This window comes from Bactrocera oleae, chromosome 4 (assembly GCF_042242935.1).
Source record: "Bactrocera oleae isolate idBacOlea1 chromosome 4, idBacOlea1, whole genome shotgun sequence".
Classification (NCBI taxonomy): domain Eukaryota; kingdom Metazoa; phylum Arthropoda; class Insecta; order Diptera; family Tephritidae; genus Bactrocera; species Bactrocera oleae.
In genome coordinates, this window is record NC_091538.1 from 74,171,579 (window position 1) to 74,197,680 (window position 26,102).

Genomic DNA, 26,102 nt, shown 5'->3' on the forward strand with positions numbered 1-26,102 from the left:
ATGGTGTTAATTAAAATACAATAAAATATTGACCATCCGTGCATTCTGTATAATAAAGCCCAAAGTAGGCACATACCTTTTAAAAGCTAAAAACAAAATTAGAAGCTAATACAAACGGTGCCAAAGCACAAAATAAATGGTTTGAGACTTCCGCATTGTGAGATCGATGATTGGAGGCATATGCATACCAGCACATATCAACACATTTAAGAGTAAATATGTATGTTTGGCATGCAATAAAACAAGCGTGTCAACAGCTGTTTAAGACATCGAAGTGAAGATAGAGCATTTTATCTGCTTTTGCTATTAAAACTTTTTATTTGGTACTGACCGAGTGGTTGGCCTTGTTTTGTGATAATGGGTGTTCTGCTAATGCATATTCTAATAATCACTAATTTACAATAATCATCTTCAATGTCCATGTTGGTTAGTGGAGCGAGTTCAAGGTTATTATGAGTTATTGTTTACTAGCACATCAGTTTTCGATACTGCACTTGTATTAGCAATAAACTAAAATCCACAGCGTCAAACTTACCAATTTACGCTTTAATTTTATTGCAGTTCGTTTCACCTTTTTAATTAATTTCTTTTTCAAACGATTTTTTATTCTTTCCACTGCTGCCAATTTAGTTAGAATTTCTTGGTTTTCTTCTCATTTGATATGGCACTATAATATGTCCGTGAGCCAAACGCGTTTATTATCCAACTCACAGCAATCGCGGAACAACAAAAACCAACTGAAAATTGTTCCTCCCTTTGATTTTGTTTCCACATCAAAATCAAATGTAAACTTTTTGTTTTCGCTGTCGTGCCTCCAGATGAGCGTAGCTCTACTCAATATCCAATAATAACAGTGCTCTTAATGGTGTTTTATTCTTCCGGCAGAGATTGCTAACTCTCTGCACTTGTCAACTTAGCTGCTCACAGTGAGTCTCGATTGTTATATGTACACATATGTACTTCCAGCTGCAAGACAAAGTTCTCTGCCTTTATTGGTATTCGGATAAGCAAAACTTTTTCAATTTTGTTTTTATTTCATTCTTCTGCTGAACCTAACAAATGTCAGTTTTCTTTCTTCTGTTCGCTGTTTTACGTTTTCACTTCGAATTATTTGCAATTATTTTGTGCCCACGAATCAACAACGCTCACCCCTGAAGTGTGAAACAATGTTGCGGTTTCAAAATACCAATACCAAGGTATAATTTTGCTTGTTTTATAAATGAATGGAAAGTATACACAAAAAATTTTATGAATGATTTTTAGTGAAAAATTAATATTTGAGTGAATGATTTGAACGAACAATGTATTTATTGTTTCATAAACTTATTGCTGCATTGAAGCGGAGGTTTGCAAAGCCCCCTAAGTTATGCTAGTGTTGGCAGCACTGTAAAATATAATATTGATAAGAAATAACTGTCAAAATCTGTTGATAAGGGACATTAACAGCTGAGTGCGCTCTTTGGCATTAGGTTTGTATCTTAACTGCTAACTATTACTATGACTGTATATACGCGAACAAGCCTCTCTTTTTTTGAGATATCGATCTGAAATTTTTCACACACCCTTTTCTCTCCCTGAAATTGCTCATTTGTCGGAATCGATATCGGACGACTATAGCATATAATAGCTGCCATACAAACTGACAAATCGAACTCATGTTGTTGTATGAACAACTTTTATATGACAAGATACCTTCACGAAATTTAGCATAGACTATTACTAATTGTTTAAATAGGACCACTTTAGCAGATATGTAGCTGCTATTCAAAGTAACTGATTAAAAACAAGATAAATATATTTTTATACATTTTATGCCATAAAAACTGCACCTGATACCCTTAGGGTTTTTAGTTATATTTTTTAAAAAATAAATATGATTCTCGTAACTTAGCACTCCATGGACATGAAATTATACAAAAATTCAATTCATTTTGTGAGGCATTAAAAAGTTGTAAAATTAAATCTAAATTACTGATAAAAGGCTAATCAGTTTTTGCCAACCCATATACCGAAAATAAACACAGTCACTTCTTATCATCCAAAAAATAGTTTATTTTATCCATTTTGTAGCAAAAAATTTATATATATATATATGCGAATACAAACGGCTTAAACGTATAATGTTATGTACACGTGTATATCTGCACACATACATACATGTATATACGTACTGTAATAAATAATTCGCAAAAGTTTATTTAATAAATTCTAATTCATTTTAGTCAATATTCCGGCAACGAATCAATTAAGTTTCTCAATTGCCTTTAAACCAATAAATTTATATATTACGTTTAGGTTTTAGTTGCGGCGGTCTAGCTTTTATATATTTGTGGCTTTAATTTTTAATTTTTCGCTAAGAATTAATTCTGTTGTATATCTGATAGTATTCTCAAAATGTACTTCAATCGATCCTTTTTATGTCTCTCTCTCTATTTGTAAATGTTTATTTGAATTCGCTTTCGGATCTATGCTTGCTAAAAATTCGTTGTAGTAATTTTCCTTACGTCTAATTTAGACGATAGAATTGGATGATAATTCGAAAAATCTTTAATTCTTTTGTCGATGTATTTATTGAAATGTGTGTTTGAAATGTTTTCTTCAATTTATTGATTTTTGTTCCAGTGTATTGTTTGTTACTCTTTACGCTTTAATTAATGGTAAATATTTATTGTTTTTGGTTTTTAATTTATCACGACTGTTTTGGGTGTTGGGGCGGTGGCGGTGGCGCTGGCTTGAAGCATTGCAACAGGAAGGCAGTGTATAATAAGAAACCAACAGCCAATGCGATTAGCGCATACATGAATATATTGAGTTCTGGTTGACGGAAGCGATTTTTGCGTAACCATTCCAGAACCTCATCTTCGGAAAGAAGATCACCTACGAAAAAAATCGAAAAGCATAAGTATTTAAGTTTTTCCTAACGCAAAATTTCCCGAACTAACCTCTATAAATGCTGGGGAACCTTCGCCGGAAATATACCATAGCTGGCAGCTTTGTAACACCCCATTTCTTGGCATAACGCGAATCGGCCATCTTAACGAATGTAATGTCCAAGTTATCCGTTTCGCTATCGATGTTTTCCAGTTTTTCCAGTGCGGCGATACTGTCTTGCTGATTATGTTCATCTAAAGGAGGCAAAGTATAAAATGTATGTTATCAAATGCATTTCCGATATTTTGTATTAGTTAAGGTTTCTTACAAAAGAAAACCGTTATAAATTCGTTCTCCTCAAGTAGTTTGTCTAACATTTTACGATTTACTTCCTCAATTTCATTTTTTATTTCGAAAACATCTTGTGAGGTTAACCAGGTAATAATTTTGTCGTGTTGGTGTAAATCACCGTCGTATAATACAGGAACTTGTTTTCTGAAAAGTAAAACAGGCACTGATTAATATTGTTTAACCTCCCTCGCTGCTGATTGTTACACCTCTTGTTTACAAGATTCGCCTTATTCGGAGCAAGGTTTCTTTCAGATATTAATTTACTCACCTAAAGTAGACCAGTGAGGGAATATTCACGACATCGTATTTCTTTGCCGCTTCGATGCTTGCAATCTTTACAAAGTCAATGCCAAACATGTCAGCTTCACCGTCAATCTCTTCTAGTTCCTCGAGAATTTCCTCACACTCAGCACAATCCTCTTCATCTTTAAGGTTGAGGATGTTCAAAATTATTGGTTAATGAAAATATACTGACTGACAAAGAAATATCTTGACGTTACTTACAAAAGAACACCACTAATAACGTAGAATCAGCCATTAAGCGATCCAGCATACGTTCGTTTACTTCTTCAATTTCATCTGCCAATTCACGGTTGTCATCATCAATTAGCCATTCCAAAACCGATTGTTCGTTTTGTAGATCGCCTTCAAAAAGCAGAGGATTGCCGTTTCTTTATGAAAGAAAATATAAAATTAATATAAATTTTTGTGTCAAAATATAGTCAGACATAAAACAAGGCGTAGACACCTTCTTAAATAACGAAAGACCCCAGATATTACTAATAAGTTTGAAAGTTTATTAGTTTCGGGGTTGATGCAATACTAAATAAACGTACAAAGCATCTTAATTTGGAAAGACTACTTACTTCGATTCAGTTGGGGGGATTGGATAAATATTTATTTAGTCGTTGAAGGAGTTGTTGGTAATTTAACTCTTAGATGTACTGGCATTAAATTGAGGGTGAGAATGGGGATATCAATGCCGGTTATGAAATTCCCAACTTTCTTATACAAATCCAAATGAATCTATTTGAAACTACTCACTTTACATCAATCAAATGTAATAGAAACCTGCCAATTAATTCTAATTCTGCACGTTTCTGTTTCAATATTTAATAAGAACACAAATAGGGAATACTTTACCGGAAGTACACAAGCGCTGGGAATGTCTTTATCGAATAACGTTTTGCCAGTTGCGGATCCTGTATTTTGACCATATGGATACCAAAGACATCACATTCGTCGTCGATCAGTTCAAGGCCTTCCAAAATTTGATCGCAAATATTACAGTTGATTTTGTCTGGATAACGAAAACAAATGAACGAATTTTAGTTTTAAATGCAATAACTTTGTGTGAATTTTGATAAATATTTTAAGTTAATGTGTACTTCAAATATGGCATGCATGAGATGTTCGAATATTTAATCGTTAGTATTTTTTCGGATTAATTGGAATTAATATTTATCTATTGTTTAAAATGTTAGCGATAATTTAAAGAAGATGTTTTATTAAAATACATATCTACAAATTTATATGATCAGATTTGCATACTTTTGTGCTTCTAGGAGTAAGGCAGAATTGTTCATTAAGTTAGCTTGAAGATGAAATTTTAATTAGTTGTGTTACATAAGAACACAGAAAGAAAACGTCAAAAATTAAGGTATTCATTTCCAAACTAAATACAGTAAATTTATACACGTGTAACATATAAAATGAAAACGTTTGTAATTCCATTGATTTTGAGAATAAAAATCCTTAGTAATAGTGTTATATAAACTACACGCAATAACGATCTCATTTATAAATCTTTAAGAATCATAATAGCTTTAAACTGTTTCTATGGTGAAAAATTTTTCGTGAAGTAGATTACGTTGTCGTAGATACAACGTAGAACCCATTGAACATAATAACATTCAATTAAAGAGGTGTTTAAATAGTGATCAAGTCCGATCCCAGATGATAATAGTGCAGAATCAATTGTAGCGTAGATGACTTTAATTATTTAGTCACCTTAGGAGTTTTACCAGTTCTAATCTAACCGATATACCTAACATATCGCGACATAAATGTAAATTTTTGTATGAAAGGTCGAGTTTCGAAAATTATGTCTATAGTTTACGCCAGTTTGCTGAAAAGAAAGATTTAGAATAAAGTTTCAAATTGTAGTATTGTTTAAAATACATACATTTGAATTCAGCAGTTTTTATATAAATTATCTTACATGTGACATTTAGTTTGAAAATATACTCTGTGTTTGCCATTTTGTAATAAACACAATATTCAAAGCTAACCAACTTTAGTTGCGATCATGCTGACCCAGAAGCATAAAATTAGTTTCGAAAATACAAAGAAAATAATCTACTTGTTCGAGCATGTACCATTTTCCAAATAGGTCAGAGTGTAAGTATTTAGATTAATTGGTTATGTACAAATTTCGTAGGTTATGTAGTACTTTTTTTTATGAATACCTTGATTTTCGATACGTTTTCTTTTGCGTGAAATATAATTCTTTATAAATTGTTTGGATGCGTGTTTCGAGGTGCTGTTCATGCTTCCGTTTAAAAAGGCAGGCGAACAAAAACTGCGGCAATAAGCGGGTGGTTTTCCATTGCGCTCAGTGGGTACTGGGGAGTTTTGTGGTTTCGTTTTTGGTTTATGTTGGATCGGAATGTGTAGTCATTTGTTTTTTAAATAATATTTTTATAGTCGTATTGACAGTGTTGTTGATGTGGGGTAGTGTGGAGGTTCATGATAAATGGACAATACAGGGGAAAAACAGTTAGAATATTTTAAGCAACATTTATCAAAAAGAAAGACAAAACATCTTGTGCAGAAATTAAAGGGCTTACAATTAATTTTGGAAGAAACTTACAGAAATAAACGGCTAAATATTGTGTTTCTTCAACCATAGTTTCCAGCATCTGGCGGGTGATTAACTCGATGCGATCTTCAGTCTTTTGCGTGATAAGCCATTGTAAGACCTCTTCCTCTTCGTTCAATTCACCTGGGGATATAATAATACACTTTCTCTTAAGGACATAGGTTATTTATTTCTATCTGCTGCGGTTTGTCAGTTATTCAGATCGCGATCGATTTGTTTTCTTCCAAACCGCCTCTTGGCCAGCAACCTAAGCTGATAGCCTTGCTTTCAGCCTTTCTTTTCTTCCGTATCTATTGTATTGAGCAAGGCCACTCGATATTCCCTTAGAGTATGCTATTTCAGACAATATCAACCATTCGTTCGAGACATTGTCGACATGTTGAGGGACTCAACCAATTCAGTAATATAGCTACCTACCTTCAAAGACATTTGGAATACCTCCCTCGAAGTACACCAAGGCTGGATACTCGTGTACACCATAGCCATCAGCAACAGAGAAATCTCGAGTCTTAACAAATGTTATACCGTGCTTATCACAGTCGTCGTCAATGTTCTCCAACTCTTCCAGTACTTTAGTGCACTGCTCACAACCGTCGGCATCTGTACAGAGACCAAAGCAAAAAAAAAACGAATGAATTAATTGGCATAGAAGAGGGACTACAGAAAAGCGGAAGGTAGGACATAAAGGTGTTAGAAAAAAGCGAGAAAGTTAGCAGAAGGTCGAAGATCACAAAGTTTTAGGTTTAGTTTTTTCCATGTTTTTGGATAGATGGTTAGTAAATTAAAATCTCCATCAAAATATTTTTAGAGATTTGCATGCTTATGGTATGTACAAGGTGGACCCGGTAAGAAGTCCATTAGGAATCTAGTGGAAAAAAGTTTATTCGTTGTTGTTGTGTGAGGATGGGCAACGGTAGAGAATGTAAGAGGTCATTTAGAGCTTTATTGCTCTTTTCGTTTAACTTCGGATGGTTGGAAGAGCAAAAAAACAATATGCGGAACTTGGGGTATGTATACGCTTTACTTTTAGGGTTGCTCAAAACTATGAAACTCTACAAACTATTGTACAAAATTCAATACATATACATAAGTATGTATGTATGTATGTATATAATCACGCAAGGTGGCAAGGAATCAAAAAGTTTTATTTTACACAGTCGGTATTTTTGGGGGTCTTGGGAGTTTCTGTGCTACGGTAATGTTTTGCTACCATCGTCGTGTTTGCTGCTGCCAGCAGCGGAGGATGGAGTCGCTGTCTTGGCCACACTCGGTTCGGTCCCCGCTTCAGCTTCGGCTGCAGCTGCTTCACTCTCACCGCCGAAAGATGCTGCTGCTCCCGCACCGCCCTCTTGCTGTTGCGCCTCGCGTTCCTTCTTCAATCTCGCCTTACGTGCTGCCTTTGAAGTACAAATGTCACATTGTGTTTTGTTCCCTAAGTTCAGCGTTGATTTCAATTCGGGTTTGGTTTTCGTTTTGGTTTGATTTTTATTGAGTTTGTTTTTGTTTTTATGCATTTTGATTTTTAGGTGAAGTCAAGAGTAGTTTTTATTAAAATTGTTTGTTGTCGTCGTTGTTGTGTTTGTTTAATTAATTTTAAATTGGAAAGAATTCAAGTTTGAAAATATCATTAAATTCGATCGATAGAATAAAAAAATTATATACTATTGTCTTATGCTACGGTTAGTTACAGAAGAGAAGTTCTTTGTCGCCAATGAACCGCAACTACTTGAATGAAAGATCGGATTAGAAAATTAGCTTCAAGTAAAAGTATGTATGAATGTCGTTAATTACATTTATAAAAACTAAATTAAACTATGTAAATCAGAATTAGACAAATAACGCAACGTACTATATCAATGGTTATTTCTAAGTCTGCAATCTTTTTGCGCAAAAGTGTAGCAATAAATGTTGCAAGTTGGAAAGAAATCTACAATAGGTCTAAGGATTTAGCACAACAAATGAATAAGCTTTACTTTATAAAATAGATAAAAATGGGTTCGAGAAACTAAAAGATTTGCGATTTTCAATTCACGGCGTTTGATCATTTTTCAAATATTTTTTAACACACGTTTTCAATATGTGCTGATAGACTCAAAATCGAAGGAACACGATTTATTGGCCGGTGTTGAAATTGTAAAGGAAATATTATTCAATATCTCAGGAACAAATTGTATAAATTTAAAAGTATTAACCGCCCTACTGAGGGAAGCAAAAGTTTATTATAGGCCATCAAAAATTTTTATAATTAAAAAAAAAGCGAGATGAACTTAGCCAGAGCATTGATGGAGCGTGGGGTTTGATTCTGTCAGTCTATTCTTATGTGATGAACACTCTTGCCTAGAATCGAAACTTGGAGTAAACTGCTGGGTAATCCTGACATTGCGAAAACTCGTTCATTTAAGTCTAATTCATAAAATTATTTTGTTATTTTCGAGAATTCAAAGTGCTCTTTTGAATCATGGCAAAATTGTAAAGTTCATTTTTAAAAGGAAATATTAACTTAGATATGTGGAAAGTATACTCGTAGAATTATAATATTTAAGACAATTTACCTAATTTAACATTTACTGCTGCGATTATATTTGGATTCGGATAAATAAGAATTTTTTCTTGCACTCAACCTTATCACATGAGATACTGAATTAGTTATTAGAAAGAATTGACAATATCCTCTTATTGCTTTATAGAAATAATTGGGAAATACAACTTTGCACATTAATGCTACCAAAACGATTGCAGTCTGTCCCTAGTTTTTTAAGTAAATGATATTATTTACTTACAAAAATACACCGCAATCGCACCAGATTCCTCGATCAGTTGAACCAGTTTCTCGCCTTCAAGATCTTCGATAACATCCCCGCTTGGATCCTTTTGCGTCAGTAACCAAGCAAGAATTTGTTCTTCTTCATAAAGATCACCTGAAATTAAAAAATAAGTTATAAGTAAACACGGGGACTCATATATTCGATTAATAAACTTTACAAAAACATAATGTCGGGCAAGTAAAGGGTTTTCCAATAAGAGTGATATGATTTTTATTATTAATAAAAACACACTAGACGTAGCCTGTTGGAACCAGATGCTGTCAAGATCAACGTTTTCCAATTGCCAATCCAAAAGTTATCATCGATCTATACCGCTCTCCATTGAGCTTCATTCCGAAAGAAGTACAGAGCGATGATTCCACCAGACCAGAAGACACACCAAACTGTCAATTTACGTGAATATAATGGTTGTCCATGAATAATTTGTGAATTATTTTTTTCGGACCAGAGTCGACAGTTTTATTTATTTACCTCACCACTCAGTTGAAAGTGAGCCTCATCGGAGAAGATGATTTTATTTAAAAAAATAATATTTTAAGTTGTTCGAAGGCAAAATCAGTTCAGTGAGTGGAACAATTTTATACGAATGCAAGCCCAATCGCCAGGTTGTTGTTTGAGACAGTCCCAATTCTAGAGAACGTCTTGAAATCGACAAATTCCAGTCTTCAGCAACACTTGCCTGAACGGCAGCAATATTTTCATTACTTCGAGCGGTTCTTTTTTATTGACACTTGAACATTATGTAAAGAAAATGTACGTTTGAAATTTTTAAAAATTCGACGAATAGCGGGCACAGGTGGACCATTATTATGACCATAAAATGACAAAAGCGCACGAAAAGTTGCAATTGGAGAACGATTATTTTGATAATAAAATTTAATAATTTGTAAACGTTATTTTTGCGTATATCTTTCCATGATGAAATTGTAAACATTACTGAATACAATGAAAAAAAAACTGCAGAAATCTTATCATCCCTATTGGAAAACCCGATATATGTATATATGTCCAGCAAATTACATTAGCTGTTAGCAATTGAAAGCTTTAAGGGTCATTGAAAACCATCTACACAGTAATGTTGATTTTTTTCTTGGAACTTTGACACCCATTTCAAAGAACCAGCCAACTGATCACGCTATGATACACTCACAGGACATCCATAGTTTACTCACCGGCGTAGATAACTGGTTCCTTCGATGATGGCTTAAAGAATACAATTGCAGGTAGCGCGAAAACGCCAAACTCTTTTGCCATTTGTTTGTCGTCGATCTTCACGAAATCGATGCCCGCCTTGTCGGCTTCGTCATCAATATGCTCCACCTCAGCGAGAACTCGCGGACATTGCTTGCATTCGTCACTATCTGCGAAGAAAATGCACAGTTCGAAACATACATACATATTTATATACAAATGGAGAAGAGCAATCGGTACTTACAGAAGATCACGGCCAAGTAATCGGATGATTTTCGTATTTTCTCAAACATTTTGCGGTTGACCTTCTCAATGTGATCGGTCATTTCCATGTTGGCGGGGCTGGTGAGCCAATCCAAAACCTCCTCCTCATCGTCGATATCGCCGTCATAGTTGATGTATTTGCCTTTGCGGAAATATGTTATCCCAGGGGGATTGCGGTAGCCGTATTTCTTCGCCATTAGCTTGTCGTTCATTTTGACAATGTAGATACCGTACTCTAGCGCCTCATCATCAATCAGTTCGATGTGGCGAAGAACGCGCGGCGCATCGGGATCGTCCTCTTTATCTGCAAACGATAAGTGGAGTTCATCATGACAATGAGGCAATTTAAATTTTCAAGGTACTAACAAAATACTACTAATTAAGCCAACTCGAATGGTTACTAATTAAATACTACGTTATTGAACGAATTGTGATGGTTTTATGGCAAGCAGTTACAGTTTTTAGTGGGCTAACTATCTAAACTAATATCGCTAGCACGCTTAAACACTGTTTATATTTTTTATTTGCATCGGCTGTTCTTGTTGTCATAAAAACAACATAAACTTGCTGTCGGGTTGATATTGTTGTTGCTTTAGCTTGTTATTACATCTACTTAGTGTCGTAGTTATTGTTGTTTGCGTTTTACTTACAAAAGACGACGGCCAGAAAATCTTTGGTGTTAATATATTGATTTAGAGTGTCACGATCTATCAGCTCGATACTTTCATCGGCCTTTTGTTCCAAAATCCATTTGAAGACGACTTGGGGATCTTCGATATTGCCTGTTCATTTTGGATGTAAATTTATTAGATCATAAATAAATTGAGTTTTCATTTTTCTTCAGATTACTTTATAAACAATTGTCTTTAGATATTTATTACCTGTTTGCTGCAGTTTGCCGATCAATTCAAAAGAGTTACGAAGCGTCAAAAAATATATACGTATGAATATGTTTATAAACCCTGTATTTACGTAACTAAATGAGTACAGGAAATGTATGTGTATGTAATATATAGCCTATAAACTCCGTTGAGTGGCGCTAATATCTTGATGTCACAAATTTTCTAACGGCGCATGAAAGATATCAGCGATAAATTGTGTAAGCCAGACGAGTGAGGGAATTAGTCCTTTAGACCGGTATTCTGTTTTACTTTCAGAATGCGTAAACTGTCCAAACCGAGTTGAACTTGTGCTTAAACATCAATCATTCGATTTCAGATTGCAAATTTCACCTTGGCAAGTAAACTTGATCTTCCGAATACTTTCGAAAAGTTACATTTGCTATGAGGTCACAATTACTCGTTAACGTTACAATGCGGAGGAAAAGCGAATTTAATCGTAACGCTGGTCGTCGGCACAATGATCCAAGTCGAATTTCGTTTTAGCGAACATCAGAATATAGTCAAAAGACTCCAATACCGCCTTTCTTGTAAATGGAATAATAAAAATGTCAAATCAGAATTTCTCTTTTACTTCAATGTCGTCCGCCTGCAGGGACAGACTGATTTATGTTACATATGTGACATAATAATTTATATATATACAAATATTTACACACTATACATGTGTATATGTATTTCAATATTAGGCAAACACCATACATAATTTGTATATTATACTTATGTAAGAGTGATAAGTGTTTTCTAGAATTTGGAAACATTATGGCTCAAAATGTTGAAGGACAGGCCTAAACGATTAGTAGAGATAAAGAGGTGCTTCATTTGTGGAAAATAATAAATATGTGTTAATATCGTTTAGAATTCTATAGATGAATTCGGGCTCTTTTGAGTTTTCTTAAATGCGTTTGTGGTTTGATTTTTTGTATAAATCTGTTTATTAAGTTTCTAAAAATTTCAGTTTTAAATTACAATTTTACTACAAATTTTTCCGTAAAATATTTGTTTTTGACAATTGAAATTATTTTGCTTTTAACTATCGCTCTGTGGTACTCTTATTTTTATCGGCATACATAAGTACATACATAACTCGGTGTGTACACAGGAGCGCCTGAGTTTTTTATGCCGTTATACATTTCGAAATTCGCTATTGTTCAACATTGTTTTATAAAACGTTACTTAAATTTAATTTTTGTTTTGTATTTTTAAAAAACAGTTACATTTCGATTTTTTGTGTCATTTAATCATAATTTTGTGTATGTGTGTGTGTATTATTTATTATAATTAAAATTAGAAAATTGCATTTATAACAAGTGCTTCAACTATGTTAAAGTATAACAGCGCCTCCAGGTGCACACACATATCCATACATACCAGATCTAGATGCTAATGTAACTAGCCACTGACGTGCATATGTATGTACGAGTATGTGCGTATGTAGGCAACCGGGAAAGGCGTGAGTTTAACGGTATTTTGAATACCGGCACAACAATAAATAAATTTACAAAAAGCCAGCGGTCGCCACCTAAGGGCTCTCACTACAATATATGTACATATATTCATATGTATACGAGTATATTTTGTTTCGTGTGTGTGTGTGTGCGCTAGTGTGTTACAGTCGCTTTGCAACACCTCTTTCACACCAACTACAATATTTTCTACACAACAAAACATAAAAAAAATTTTAATCGAAAACCGTGCGTCCGCAAAATTTAGTTGGCACTATATGTATATATATAAACATAATATATAAATATAATACATATATAAATATAATTGCTATGCATATACGCATGCAAATCCGTTGTTATTGTTGTTGTTTTCAGGCGGTACAGCATTCGATTCGATTATTACAATATTCTTCATTTACTTCTTATGCTTTCTTATCAGCTCCGAAAATAGTTAACATATTTTTTCATTATAAATACATAAGTACAATAGATTACAAAATAAATAATAAAAAGTTAGCAATAAATTTTTCAAGTCCCCTACATTGTAAAGTGTACACAAAACGGCACAAAACGTGTAAATGTATAGTATCAAAAGTGTTAAGTACAGTTACAAAATTATTTTCTGTAGTTATAAAATAAATTTTTCAACTTTGGATATTATCATTCTTCTTTAACAATAATAGTTGTAAATAGTTAAGATTCTCTAGTATAACAGTATAAAAATTAAAATAGTTAACTGACATTTTTTTTTTTAATTTGTATTGTTTTGATTTCTTGGGTTTTCAAGTAAAAAGTGCCTTCAGTTTGAACAAGTTCTGGTTTTATTGAGCTTTTTTTTATTCGAATTGATTTGGCAAGAAGGCTGGTTGAACGGTCATGGAGAGCAAGAGCAAACGAAGTGGCTTATGTGAATACACATATCAACCAATGTGAGGACATACATACATACATTCTAGTGGAGTAAATCAAAAGCGGAGCGCAAAGTGTAATCGAAAGAATTGGAGCTTTTTTGCTGAGCAACTACAAAAAGAAAACTAACGAAAAACAAAAGTAGATTTACATATAGCACAGTCATGAGTCATGACCCTTGACTCCTGAGCGATAGAAAATGTGTGCATTTAAATACTTTTCCAATGAACGAGATATTACTTATTCAAATCCATGCAATTGAGCTATGTATAAGATCTTAGCTTATTTAATTTTAACATTTTCTATGTTAACAACTGTGCTGTGTAAATGCTGTACAACAACTAAAATTACTTAGAAGGCGATTCAATGTTTGTTTGAATTTAAGTTTTTTTTGAGAATAGAAGAGTTGGATTCGATTGAGTTGTCTGGTGAACGAACAATCTCTGCAAAGTAGTGGAACATTTGCAATATTTATTTTGTTGAATTGCTTTGGGTTTATTATGTGTCTTGTTGTTGTTATTGGCGTTTGATTGTCCATTTACGACAACTGTGAAACCATATCACCACATCGGGATTATATTTACTAATGGAATTTTAATATCTGGTAAAACAGATCAATTTCCAATGTTGATCTTATTTTTTGATAGATATGTATAATTTTTGCCTTATTATACTTACGCACACATGTTTGTATAACCTCAAAGAACATATGAAATATACATATATATATGTGTGTGTGTTGCGAAGTTGGCGAGTATTGCGCTTTGCCATGGCAGTATTTCTCAAGGACAAACTAATTTGGCTACAAATTTGTATATAGGCGTGTTTCGTTCTATGGGGACTTCAATCCATAGAAATATTCTAGATTCCATGGCACATTTTATCCTGTTTTTCGTAATTTGCCATAATTTGTGGCGGTTGTTACTAATATAATCATTAGATAACTTCATTAGTTAAGATATTCACTATATGTATTGCATGTGTGCCGCATCGACAGAAAACGTCAAAATTTGTATGCGGAAATTGTTGTTTAAAGGTTTGAAAGCCAAAAAGTCACAGTATAGTGAATACCTCTATTCTATATATTTTAGTATTCATGGGCTTGCTGAGTCGAATTTAATTTATTGAACAAATTTTTTCGAATTTATCCTCTGGAAGTATTTAAAATATTTTAGTGAATAAACTATTAAAATTGTGCTGTTGTTGTTATTAGTTTCATAAAAAAGATTGATTGGGGTTCTATTTTCTAAGAGCGCATGATACAATGTTACTGTGCGATATTTAGTTATGTAATCCCTAGAATAGGGTTCTAAAATCTGAAGGAGCTGTAGCTTTGGGGACTCGGTGATTAGTACTAGATACAATTTTTTTTCTAGGGTTAACTCTAATAATTTTATTTAGTCGGGACCAAATAGTTTTTACATACAATTAAATAATTGTATGTTGTTGTTAGTTTTTTCTAGCATTTAAAAGATATATATTGAAAATATGTACATATTTCTTCGGATATGAATCTTCACAGGGTATAATTAATAGTAGGTATTTTCTATTATCTTAGTACATATGAACAATGCAGTGTGGGTGTTTGTTTGTGTGTAAATTATTATTTTTTGATTACATAGTGCTTTTTCAATTATATTGCTTCCTTATTCCCATAGAGAGATATCCTGAAAAAGGTCATATAGATTTTTTAGTCGTTTATGCAAATAATAAAAGCCTGCAAGACACAGAAGAAAAGAGAAGAAGAATAAAACAAACACATAAAAACAGGAAAAAATGTCTCCACGCACATTCTCCAAAAATGCGAATGTACATACATATGTATGGTATGTATGTAATGCAAACACAATGCCATAGCTTACATACATACATACAAACATACAAACATAATTAATTTGACTTCTCTTACATATATACATATGCATGCCATATTAGGCAACAAATTCAATTCTATCGACATACAAACTGGCACTTAACTACCAGATAATATATCTGCCAAAGCCGAACATACCGGTCTTCACATTCAATTTATCGCCATCCTTAGAGTGAGCCTTTTTCGTCGATTTTCCACTGTCATAGGATTTATCATTGGCGACCTGCTTGTTGCCGCCAGTTGGTTTCTTCGTTGCAGAACCGCCAGATTTACGGGGACTGATGTAGGAGACTTTGCCCATTGGTGCAGCCGCATCGTCGTCGTCGTCGTCGTCATCAGCATCATCGTCATCGTCGTCATCATCGTCTGCGTCGTTCTTCACAATTTGCCTAAATGGGGTTTTGCTCTCCTTATTCTTTTTATGAGCTGCTTTGGCCGACTTGCCGGCTGCACCTGTCCCACCGCTCGCTGTGGCCGGCCCAAATTGAAAGTTGCCCGCAGAGCTGCCGCCGCGCTTATTCGCCGCGTCGCCGTCGCCGTGGCCAATGCGTTGTGCAGTCATTTTGGGAACTTTGGTTGACTTTTCCAGTTTAGTGGGACAACATTGGAATGGTTTGTATGCGTTCGGTGCGTAATTACTACCACGCCGTGCTGAACTGCCGTCGTGACCCAATCCAACATAGAAACATTCGTCATCTGTGTGCAAACAAACAAAAACATTTTGTCAGATTGTTTCTCAAAAAAGTAGTGGCATCTAGAGACAAAAAATGCAAGTCTGCCAACAAAGCACGTCTATACAAACTTCATAAACGAATGATTTGCGGTTGTTATTAAACGGTTTCTTTTAATTACAAAACATAATATATGCAAACTAAATGTTACTAAGTAGAGTTAAAAGAGAGCGCAAAAGAGTAGTGGAGAAGTACACGAAAGTAACGAAATAGTTTAGAAATGTCTAGCTTTGTTTAGTTTTCTAGTTCCTTCCCTTAAAGAAGGGTTTCTTTCGTGTTTTTAGTGGTAGATAGTACTCATATTTAACGGTACATTTTTCGCAATTTCTTTGATATATCGCCTATTCTTTGTTCTTTATTTATATTTTAACGCTCAGCACAAATGCTTTAGAGCAATATTCGAAATATTGAAACTAATGAAGAAAAACAGAAAAGTTAGTAAAAACTTACTTTGACATTTCAAGTTGCAAATAAGTTTTAGAAAAGTTTCTTGTTTATTTATTATCAACGTTTCCTTCGATTTCTCGTTTGTGCTTTTTACAAATAAAATTTAGAAATTTTCTAAATGGATTTTGGCGCAAAGCGTGCTTTACCTGCTAGGACTTCTATCACAGAGTAGGCTATTTTGTATGCCCAGTCAAAGAAACACACAAAATTGGCACAAACAGAATTTATAACTGACAAAATGCTTTTGATGCTGACATTCTTCTAAATATGTGCTTTATATGCTAAGCGATTCAATTGTATTCAATGAGTGACTAATTTTCATAATCGTATATAATTCCATACACATATCTAAATATATTTATAATCAATTTGTCTTTTTTCTTGGTATTTTTTAAATTTTTAATACTTTCAGATGGTTTGAGATTTCTTATTTCATATTTTTTTTTTTTTTCACATAAATGTAGTTTATATTACAGGAAGAATGATTTTGCTTTTAGTTTATGACATAAGTACGCATTAATAATTAAACAAAAACAACCATTACTTATAAAATAAGAAACTCAAAAATAAAACAAAAAATCTTCCACAAACGGCAATGATTATATTCGTTGTATTTTGTTATTAATCCTCTTTATTAACTTGGTTTTTGTACATTCGAAAAAATCAAGTTGTAGTCTTTTTCGTAAAAACATTGTGTCAGCTATGTTATTTTTATTGTAGTTGTTGTTAGTTCGTTGAATCTTCCAAAATCCGTAAAATTACAGTATGAACCAACGAAATTGTAAAAAAATCGTCTAACGTGGTAAGTTTTTCAGTGTTGCTATTAGGCAAATTGCGAAAATTTAAAGTGCACTGCATTGATGGTTGTTGTATTATCACATACACACATACAAATTATTAGACATTAGTTATGGGAGATACATTTCAAACTTTTTAACACAATCGCATTGCTTTAGGCTGTTGACTAAGGTCACAACAATAAGATAAGAATGAATACTGTACCAATCATTGGAGGGCTTAAAGTGGGGCACGTGTTAGGCTAGGAATGATCAATAGACAGAATTTGTTAGTGCTTGTAAGTGGAATAGCATTTGAGGAGCTCACTCAATACTTTCAATACTTGTATTCTTTCGCGAATTATGGGTTCCAAGCGTCCGTGCATACTGAAGCACTTATATTTAAAAGCTAACTTATCAATATTGGCCTGATTGGACACACACGACTACGAATATCATTTGAAGCATTCGATTTTAAAGTTACATGCTTAAAGTAATGAAATAATATGGTACTCTCATAATATTATTAAGGATAACTAAACCAAAATCATATCCACCATCTGCAAAATGTGAATAAGAAATAGTCATATGATAAAAGCATTTATGACTTATTAACCAGGTATTTTTAAGTTTTATTATATTTGAGCTACAAGTTCGGGAATTTTCAAATAACTTTGAAATGAAGTAGCACTAAACCCGTCCATCCATTTGATATGAATATTGGAATTCATGTGAAGAAGAATATATGAATATGAAAATGTCTACCCTCTAAATTTAATGGTCGCAGTGAAGCCAATGATCCTCGAAAAAGTACCAGAACCCAAGCAGAATACACATCTTTCGTAAATTTGCTCCGTGCTAACGAGTTTATAGGCAATAGTGTATTGTTGTTATTAGTGTAATAAATTCAGTAAAATATAAATATTAGTATCTTATTTTCGTTTCCGAATGCACCTCGTAAACCAATTAGGGACACTTGTAACATGAAACACTTTCAGGAGGACTTGTGCGTAATCGTGCAAAGCATTTTGCTGGGTGGCTTATGTAAATCAGGACGCATTATATATGGTAATTACAAATTCGATGCATATATTTACTTTCGCACACGAAAAGCACTGTTACTGTTGCTGATTTGAGCCAAAAATTTGAACATATTTAAGTCGTTTGTTTTACCTTCAGCTTTCGGTAAGAAATGATTGTATTTTGTGCCTTTCGGCATTGCACGATTATGCTTTGACACTATGGTATATCCTGTATCGGTTAAGATAAACATATACAGACACGATGTTAAGTTTTTCTTTATTAAAATGAAGTAATTAATGGGAAAGTTATGAACAAACTCGTTTATATGTGGATTACATCAATAAAGGAAGTGGTGGGGAGTGCCACAATACTAAGTCTTCGGTTGCCAACAATGTTTTTAAAGATTTACCTAACTTATCTAAGAATCGTTTGTTGCAAAGCTCATTAGCTTGATGAATTTTCTGAGGTTTTATTGGCTTGCGCAATTTTCGATAACTTTTAACGTCTTTCGCATCATCATCATCATCGTCGTCGCCGTCGTCGTCATCGCCATCGTCGCCATCGTCGTCATCGTCGTTGTCATTCCTGTCTTTGTATTTTTTGTTTCTATTCAGTTTGCTACGCTGATGTTCTTTTTTACTACGGTCTTTTACTATGGCATCATTATCATCATCATATTCACCATTATCGTTCGATTTGCGGCGCTGGTTTTTTCGTTGTGACATTGAGATGTATTTTCTTTTTTTGTCACTTTGCTTTTCATCCTCATTTTCGTCATTATCACCATTATTAACATCATCATCATCGTCATCATCATCATCATCATCATCGTCGTCATCATCATCATCATCATCATTATCATCATCATCATCATCATCATTATCATCATTATCATCATCATCATAATTATCATCATTATCATCATCATCATTATCATTACCATCGTCGTCATCATCATCACCATCATTATCATCATCATCACCATCATTATTATTATCATCGTCCTCATCTTCATATTCCTCATCATTATCGTCGTCTGCCTCTATTAAACGACTTTTAAAAACTATTTTTTTAAATCTTAATCTTCGTGAACCCGGCTTTTGATATCGCACTCGCATATGTGGTTCATCTTCACTTTCGCCGTCATAATCGTCGTCCCCATCATCGTTGTCATCGTCGTCACCGGATTCATCATCCTCATCATCTTCGTCATATGCAATCCTGCGCTTAATTAGTTTATATTTTTTATTCGTTTTGTCATCAAAATCCCCTTCAACATCATCATCATCATCATCATCGGTTTTTTGTTGTTTCCTAATATTTTTCTTTAATCGTTTGAGTTGTGCTTCTTTACTTTTCTCCGCTTTGGGGTAAACCAACTTGGTTATTTCATCTTCGTCGTCATCGCCATCATCGTCATTGTCATTGTCATCGTCATAGTCATTGTTTTCGTTATCGTTATCGTTATCGTCATCGTCATCGTCGTTATCGATGTATTTTCGTCCTTTTCTTCTCTGTTTAATTTGTTTGTCGATTTCGTCATCATCGTCAATGTCGTCATCTTCCTCGTCCTCGTCATCGTCATCGTTATCATCCTCATCCTCATCATTATCATTATCATCATCATCATCATCATCATCATTATCATCATCATCGTGATTATCATCATCATCATCATCATCCTCACCTGTATCGACAACAGTTTAGTTTTGATAACATATCAAAGCTTTCTTCTTAATACCATTGAAAGGGGTATTCAATTAACAGAAAAAGTCTTTTTTAATTAAGGTAATACGAGCTGTAGAGGAATGTGGTTGAAAATCAGGCGAGTCAATTTGAATTAAAAAAATGCATATGAGTAATGAAGGTTTTAATACGTAAACGATAAATATCTTCGTAAACTACAAAAAATATGTTTTTTTCATTCAACTAAATATACGCACCTCTTCGTTATGGATATGGCCTAGACTGTCAGAATTGCTTTGATAATGCGCTTAGCCATACGTTCAATGTATGGCGCTAACAAAGTTAACAAATTTTATTTTTTCATCATTGCTCAATTGGTGTATTCACTAGGGTAGATAGACTGATATCTAAGTGTGTGTATAATTTACTACATGAATAAGGGTTCTTATGAGTCAAAGAATCTGAATATATTGACAGAGTATTAATGCTATGTGGCGTGTGTGTCTCGAGTTAAAGGACTAGGAATAGAATTGTATGTGTGTTCTCAACCAAAACTGGGAAACTTTCGAACAAAGAACACTTACTCTTTTGATTGATCAGCCACTGCAACACACGATTTTCGTTTTTAAGATTACCTGGCGGAAAAATTATAAAAAAGTGATTACGTATTTATACAATATATCGTTTAGGAAGTTAGCTACACCAGACATAATAATAGCATATTTCCCAACTCACCGTCATACATGATTGGAACGCCTGTTTCATAATAAACCAAAGCGGGGAATGCAAAAATTCCGATTTCATGCGCCAACTTCACGTCATTTGATTTGACAAATTGTATGCCGTGTTTGTCGGTATCATCATCAATGGTCTCTAATTCCTCCAAGATTTGTGGACATGTTTCGCATTTGTCATCATCTAAAGAATTTTATATTTTCAATCAGATAGTACAAATTTATTTAAACTATGTATATTACAGAAAAAGACAGCCAAGTGTTCTACGTCGTTAATCAAAACTTGCAAAGTTTTGCGATCAACAGATTCGATAACGTCAGCTGTGGACTCATGGAGGTCGATAACCCAATCCAGAATTTCTTCCTCCTTCATGAGATCACCTGAAGCATACAAAAATCGACAATTGTTATGAGGGACGATATAAAAATGAGTTTCCATCTTTGCTTACCATCATATATCGTCCGGAACTTGTGTCTGTAAAATGCTAATGCCGGCAAGCTAGCCAAATCGTATTCCTTATCAACATCAGGATCAGAAGTTTTGATAAAGTCAATATCCTTTTCTTCACATTCATCATCGATATTCTCCAATTCATTCAAAATCTTTTGTGAGCGCTTATCACCCTCACGGTCTGTAATAAAGTTAGAAAGAGAAGCGTGCTTAAAAATATACCAAAAGACATCGATAATCTTTCACTTACAAAAGAATACCACCACGTGATCATTCTCCGACAGTATCTTATCCAACATTTTAGTGTTCACTTCCTCAATTTTACCCGGAATCTCAAGAGTGTCTTCATCTGTGATCCATGACAACACCTCGTCTTCATCATCTAAATCGCCTGTAAAAAGTAATGGATCACGATTTCTGAAGAATACCAGTTGTGGATAACTCTTTATGTTGTGCTTCTTGGCGATATTGGTGTCTTCGGTGGTGACAAAGATGATGCCCGCTTCATCCAGTTCATCGTCAATGCTCTCCAATGCATTCAATGTCTTATCGCATTTTTCACCCGGCTCACAGGGACCGGTGAAGAATACCACTACATACTCGTGGTCGTTGATCAAGTCGACCAGTATTTCATCGGTGACCTCCTCAATGGTGGCGGTACGCTTTTGCAAAATCAGCCATTCCAATACTTCGTCCTCGTTCATTAGATCGCCCTCGTATAGGGCTGGTATTTTGTTCTCAAAATAAATGAGCGCAGGCAAATGGTCTAATCCGTATTCCTTAGCCTCGGCGGCGTTGTCAATGCGTACTATCACAATGCCCTCCTTTTCAAGTTCATCGTCAATATTCTCCAGTTCGTTGAGGACGCGAATATCTTGTTTATCATCCTTGTCATCTGATCAAAAGTACATAAAATCCGTTAGAACACGTTAAGCTATTCTTTCGGTGTCTTCTTAATCATAAGAAATACAAATAAAACAATAACAGGTAAGGAAGAGCTAAGTTCGGGTGTAACCGGAAATTTCGCATTAATATTGATATCGTTTAGGTACCTAAACTCGAGAACATATTTTGAAGCAATTTTATATATAAATAATACTCACTAAACGACATATTCGGCAAAAACTTGTTAGAATAACGAAAATCATTGTAAGTGGTATATAGGAGTTGGGGGTAGTATTGACTTGATTTTTATCAAATTTTGCCAATACCACATACCACTAACATGCCACAGACTAATAAAATGCTCCCAGGGTTTCATAAGGGTGTCTCACATAGCATCACCAATCATATGGAGTAAAGTCAGATGGATGCTCAACAATCCTGATATTAGTTATATGGGTGCTAGGTCAAGCTTTCGCCCAATTTTATCCTCTCATACCATCTCGGGGGTAAAATTTAACGTCTATGGCGTATTTAGTCATTGATTTAAGTAGTTTTTAACAGTACTATTATATGGCGAGTGAGTGGGGCTATAATCAGATTTCATTTGTACAGTGTCGGTGGGAGAGCTTAAGGGATTTATCCGAGCAAATTTGGTTATTTTAGCTTGAATGGTTTTGGGAGAAATGTACGTTAAAACTTTTTAGTCCACAGGTGCTCCTTGCTACTGAGATCTCCTGTACCAAATTACAGTTCTATATCTTAATTTAATGCTTTGTTAAGGCGTGGCAGGGGGTATATAAACCTTATATCTTTCCTCTTTAAAGTGTTAAGAGAATTTAGGATTTTGATTGAAAGGCTATATATACAAACTTACAGAAAATCACGGCCAAATGTTCAGTATTTTCAACCAACTTATCCTTCATCTCGTCGGTGACTTCGGGGATCTCCGAGTGGCGCTTTTGATGTACGAGCCAACCCAAGAGTTCGTCTTCTTTCATCAAATCACCTTCATAAATATGTGGTATGCCACGTTCGAAGAAGACAATCGACGGTATTTCATCGATACCCCATTCCTTCGCCTCGCTGTCGTCGTCAATTTTGACGAAAGCGATATCATTTTGATCGCACTCATCGTCGATATTCTCCAGTTCGGCGAGTACCTTTTGCGATTTCTTTTGGTCCTTGTCATCTATGGGCACAGAAATTAATGACTATTAATACTTTTACGAAAAAAGGGGGATTTTATATTACAAAAAAACCTAATTATTCCTGTTACAGTTATACTTCAATACACTAATATGCTAAATGTCAAACGTCTGTGGAGAAATTCTATCGCCTATCATTATTTATTACTGATCCATTTTAAATCATATCTCAGCTCTTCATCAGATGTTAGTGGTTAAGTTGCGTTGACACAGCAGCAAGTATCGATTGCAATAAAAATTTAGAGCTCATTTTAACTACACAGATGTGATCAGAAATATAAGGCAATCTCCAATAATCGCTTGCAATTACCATATACATATTTGATCGTAACTGACGTTATCTTGGCGCTACACTTATAGACTGTGCAGACATCTGTGTAGTTTGTGCGATAATTTTAGTTTAATAAATAGATTTATATAGTGGTTTAAATTCATTAACATCCAAGTGAGCACATAAAGCATAATTAAGGCTTAGCGTGAAAGGGCCTTACGTCTACCATAAAACACGGACATAAAAACGGATTTGCGCCGAAAGATTGTAACAATATATATTTTACACAAAACAAACTCACGCACGAACATCGAATATCTACATCTACATAAAATGCTTTATTAAAGCAACATATAGTATTGCAAATAAGTATAATGTCAATGCAGCGAGTACGAGCACGCTCGGGTTGGCTCGCACTAGCTTTGTTGGGCAGTTTGAGCTAGATTTCATGCAACAACTTACAGTAGAGCACAGCGACATAAGGCATCTTTTCTATTATCAAATCCAACATCTCATCGGTTATATCCTCAATTTGATCGGAGGTGGTTTGCTCCTCGAGCCATTTCAGCAATTTCTCCTCATCCTCAAGATTGCCTTCGTAAATGGTTGGAATGCCTTTTTCAAAGTAAATTAGTTTAGGAACTTTGTTTATGCCGTATTCGATGGCTTCTTCAGGGTTGTCAATTTTCACAAAAGTTATACCCAATGCATCACATTCATCGTCGATATTCTCCAATTCTTCGAGTACTTTCTGTGATTTTTTATCATTGTTATCATCTAAAATGGGAAAATGGGTCAGTACATTAACACGGCACGCTGAGGAGGCAGGAGAGTGAGAGTAGTCAAATGATTGGTATAGTTACAAAATAGCACCGCCATAACACGGCCTTCCTTCACCATTTTGTCAAGCATCTCATCGGTGACATCCTCGATTTCGTCATGCTCTAATTGTCCCACCAGCCAGTGGAGTATTTGCTCCTCGGCCATGAGATCACCGTCATAAATATTTGGAATTTGTTTTTCGAAATATACTATTGCCGGAATCTGTTCATACGCGTGTGCATAGACATTATTATTAATCATATCTGTGTATTCGCAAAATTGTCACTCATGCATTACCGTATCGATTCCATATTCGGCTGCGGCTTTTGGATCGTCAATTTTCACAAATTGAATACCGTGTTTATCGCAGTCGTCGTCAATTTGTTCTAGCTCTTCCAATACGGTCATTGAATCATCATTACCATGATCATCTAGTCGTGAAATATATGAGAACCGTCAGTATTCGTATTCGAAGTATCATAATTTAGAATTCGTACAGAATAATACAACCAGATTATCGATATTGCTGATTAGTGTGGACAGCGTCTTAGCCGTAACATCTTCTATGACGTCATCTTCATCACCGGTAGATTTATTTTGCACCAGCCATTCTAAGACATCCTCTTCTCGAGACAATTCACCTGGATAACATATTTTATATACATGTATAAAGTTAAACTAGCGGGGATTATGACAGCTGTGAAGTGCGGCCTTTGATGGCAGTGATTACGTTGTTCCTCATACCTTCATATATGATCGGCGTCTGATGACGATAGTAAACCAATACTGGAAGATTACCCAAATTATATTCCTCGGCCAATGCCTCATCATGTATCTTGACAAAACCGATGCCCAATTGATCTGCTTCATCATCGATGTTTTCCAGTTCTTGCAAAGCTTTGGCACACTTGCGACATTGCGGCTTATCTGTTCGGGGGTGGAACAGATATTTGTTAATATCGAATTCTGGTAATCGCAAATAATATTGTATTTGTGGAAGAATCGATAGGTTTCGATCGGGAATTGGGTGCATTTTAGGCGTTGAGCAGCGCAGGGCGTACATACTATGTGTAACAACAAGTAGGCAGGGCGTGGACATCTGGATTATAGTACAAGTGTGTGTGGCGCTGGGCGCGCGTTTGTGTACATATATGCGGGTGCGTGTGTATGTGTGATTTTGCGCGTGCAAAGGAGACGTGTGTACGTGTATGGTATAATAAATATGTATACATACATATGTATGTATATGTGTATTGATAAATTCAATCTGTTTCCATTCAATTTATGTCCATAGGGATTTTGATATTTTTATTGAGGACTTATTTTTGTGAGCTTTACATTTCATATTTCAAATTCATACAGAATTAAACATCATGTTTAGCCTGGAATACATGCATACATACATATATCAAAGAAATGTTCTCTGTCATCTACATATTATATATGCCAGTTTTGTTAACGATAACGAATTAAGTTTTTCGCCAAATGTTTCCGTGCAACTTTTGATTTTTGCTCAGAGACTTATTTGTAAATATTTTAGAGATGGTTAAAGGCCACCA

The 26,102-nt window shown here is 34.6% G+C and overlaps 2 protein-coding genes and 1 long non-coding RNA gene across 19 annotated transcripts in view; 1 reads left to right on the forward strand and 2 right to left on the reverse strand.

The window, feature by feature from the left end:
- The window catches only part of phtf (putative homeodomain transcription factor), an 8,172-nt gene extending 6,913 nt beyond the window's left edge, over positions 1–1,259 (reverse strand). Inside the window, exon 1 of one of the 2 annotated variants that reach the window (XM_014229898.3) lies at positions 536–1,258. The gene's annotated coding sequence lies outside the window, so the exon portion shown is untranslated. Of the gene's footprint in view, positions 1–535 lie in introns of both variants that reach the window. The other variant, XM_070108735.1, reaches the window with a different exon arrangement.
- Positions 1–4,522, forward strand: part of LOC138857130 (uncharacterized) — a 13,181-nt gene extending 8,659 nt beyond the window's left edge. The window contains exon 2 of the long non-coding RNA XR_011396114.1: positions 4,343–4,522. This is a non-coding gene — a long non-coding RNA (uncharacterized lncRNA). The remainder of the gene's footprint in view (positions 1–4,342) is intronic.
- hlk (hulk) overlaps positions 2,029–26,102 on the reverse strand; it is a 38,563-nt gene continuing 14,489 nt past the window's right edge. For 6 of the 16 annotated variants that reach the window (XM_036367467.2, XM_036367464.2, XM_036367465.2 and 3 more), the window contains 24 exons: positions 25,288–25,470; positions 25,041–25,184; positions 24,841–24,974; positions 24,585–24,765; positions 24,184–24,498; positions 23,120–23,434; positions 21,611–22,255; positions 21,359–21,541; positions 21,153–21,290; positions 20,911–21,093; positions 11,034–11,165; positions 10,364–10,687; positions 10,101–10,289; positions 8,884–9,021; positions 7,314–7,535; positions 6,521–6,703; positions 6,095–6,226; positions 5,691–5,846; positions 4,366–4,522; positions 3,727–3,893; positions 3,491–3,647; positions 3,200–3,366; positions 2,943–3,125; positions 2,029–2,877 (listed from right to left, as the gene is read on the reverse strand). In XM_036367467.2, coding sequence (XP_036223360.2) covers positions 2,690–2,877; positions 2,943–3,125; positions 3,200–3,366; positions 3,491–3,647; positions 3,727–3,893; positions 4,366–4,522; positions 5,691–5,846; positions 6,095–6,226; positions 6,521–6,703; positions 7,314–7,535; positions 8,884–9,021; positions 10,101–10,289; positions 10,364–10,687; positions 11,034–11,165; positions 20,911–21,093; positions 21,153–21,290; positions 21,359–21,541; positions 21,611–22,255; positions 23,120–23,434; positions 24,184–24,498; positions 24,585–24,765; positions 24,841–24,974; positions 25,041–25,184; positions 25,288–25,470 — 4,916 coding nt within the window. In that variant the 3' untranslated portion in view covers positions 2,029–2,689. Of the gene's footprint in view, positions 2,878–2,942; positions 3,126–3,199; positions 3,367–3,490; positions 3,648–3,726; positions 3,894–4,365; positions 4,523–5,690; positions 5,847–6,094; positions 6,227–6,520; positions 6,704–7,313; positions 7,536–8,883; positions 9,022–10,100; positions 10,290–10,363; positions 10,688–11,033; positions 11,166–12,186; positions 15,357–15,650; positions 16,209–18,898; positions 20,177–20,759; positions 20,811–20,910; positions 21,094–21,152; positions 21,291–21,358; positions 21,542–21,610; positions 22,256–23,119; positions 23,435–24,183; positions 24,499–24,584; positions 24,766–24,840; positions 24,975–25,040; positions 25,185–25,287; positions 25,471–26,102 lie in introns of those variants that run through there. The other 10 variants (XM_036367468.2, XM_014247913.3, XM_014247903.3 and 7 more) reach the window with 9 other exon arrangements.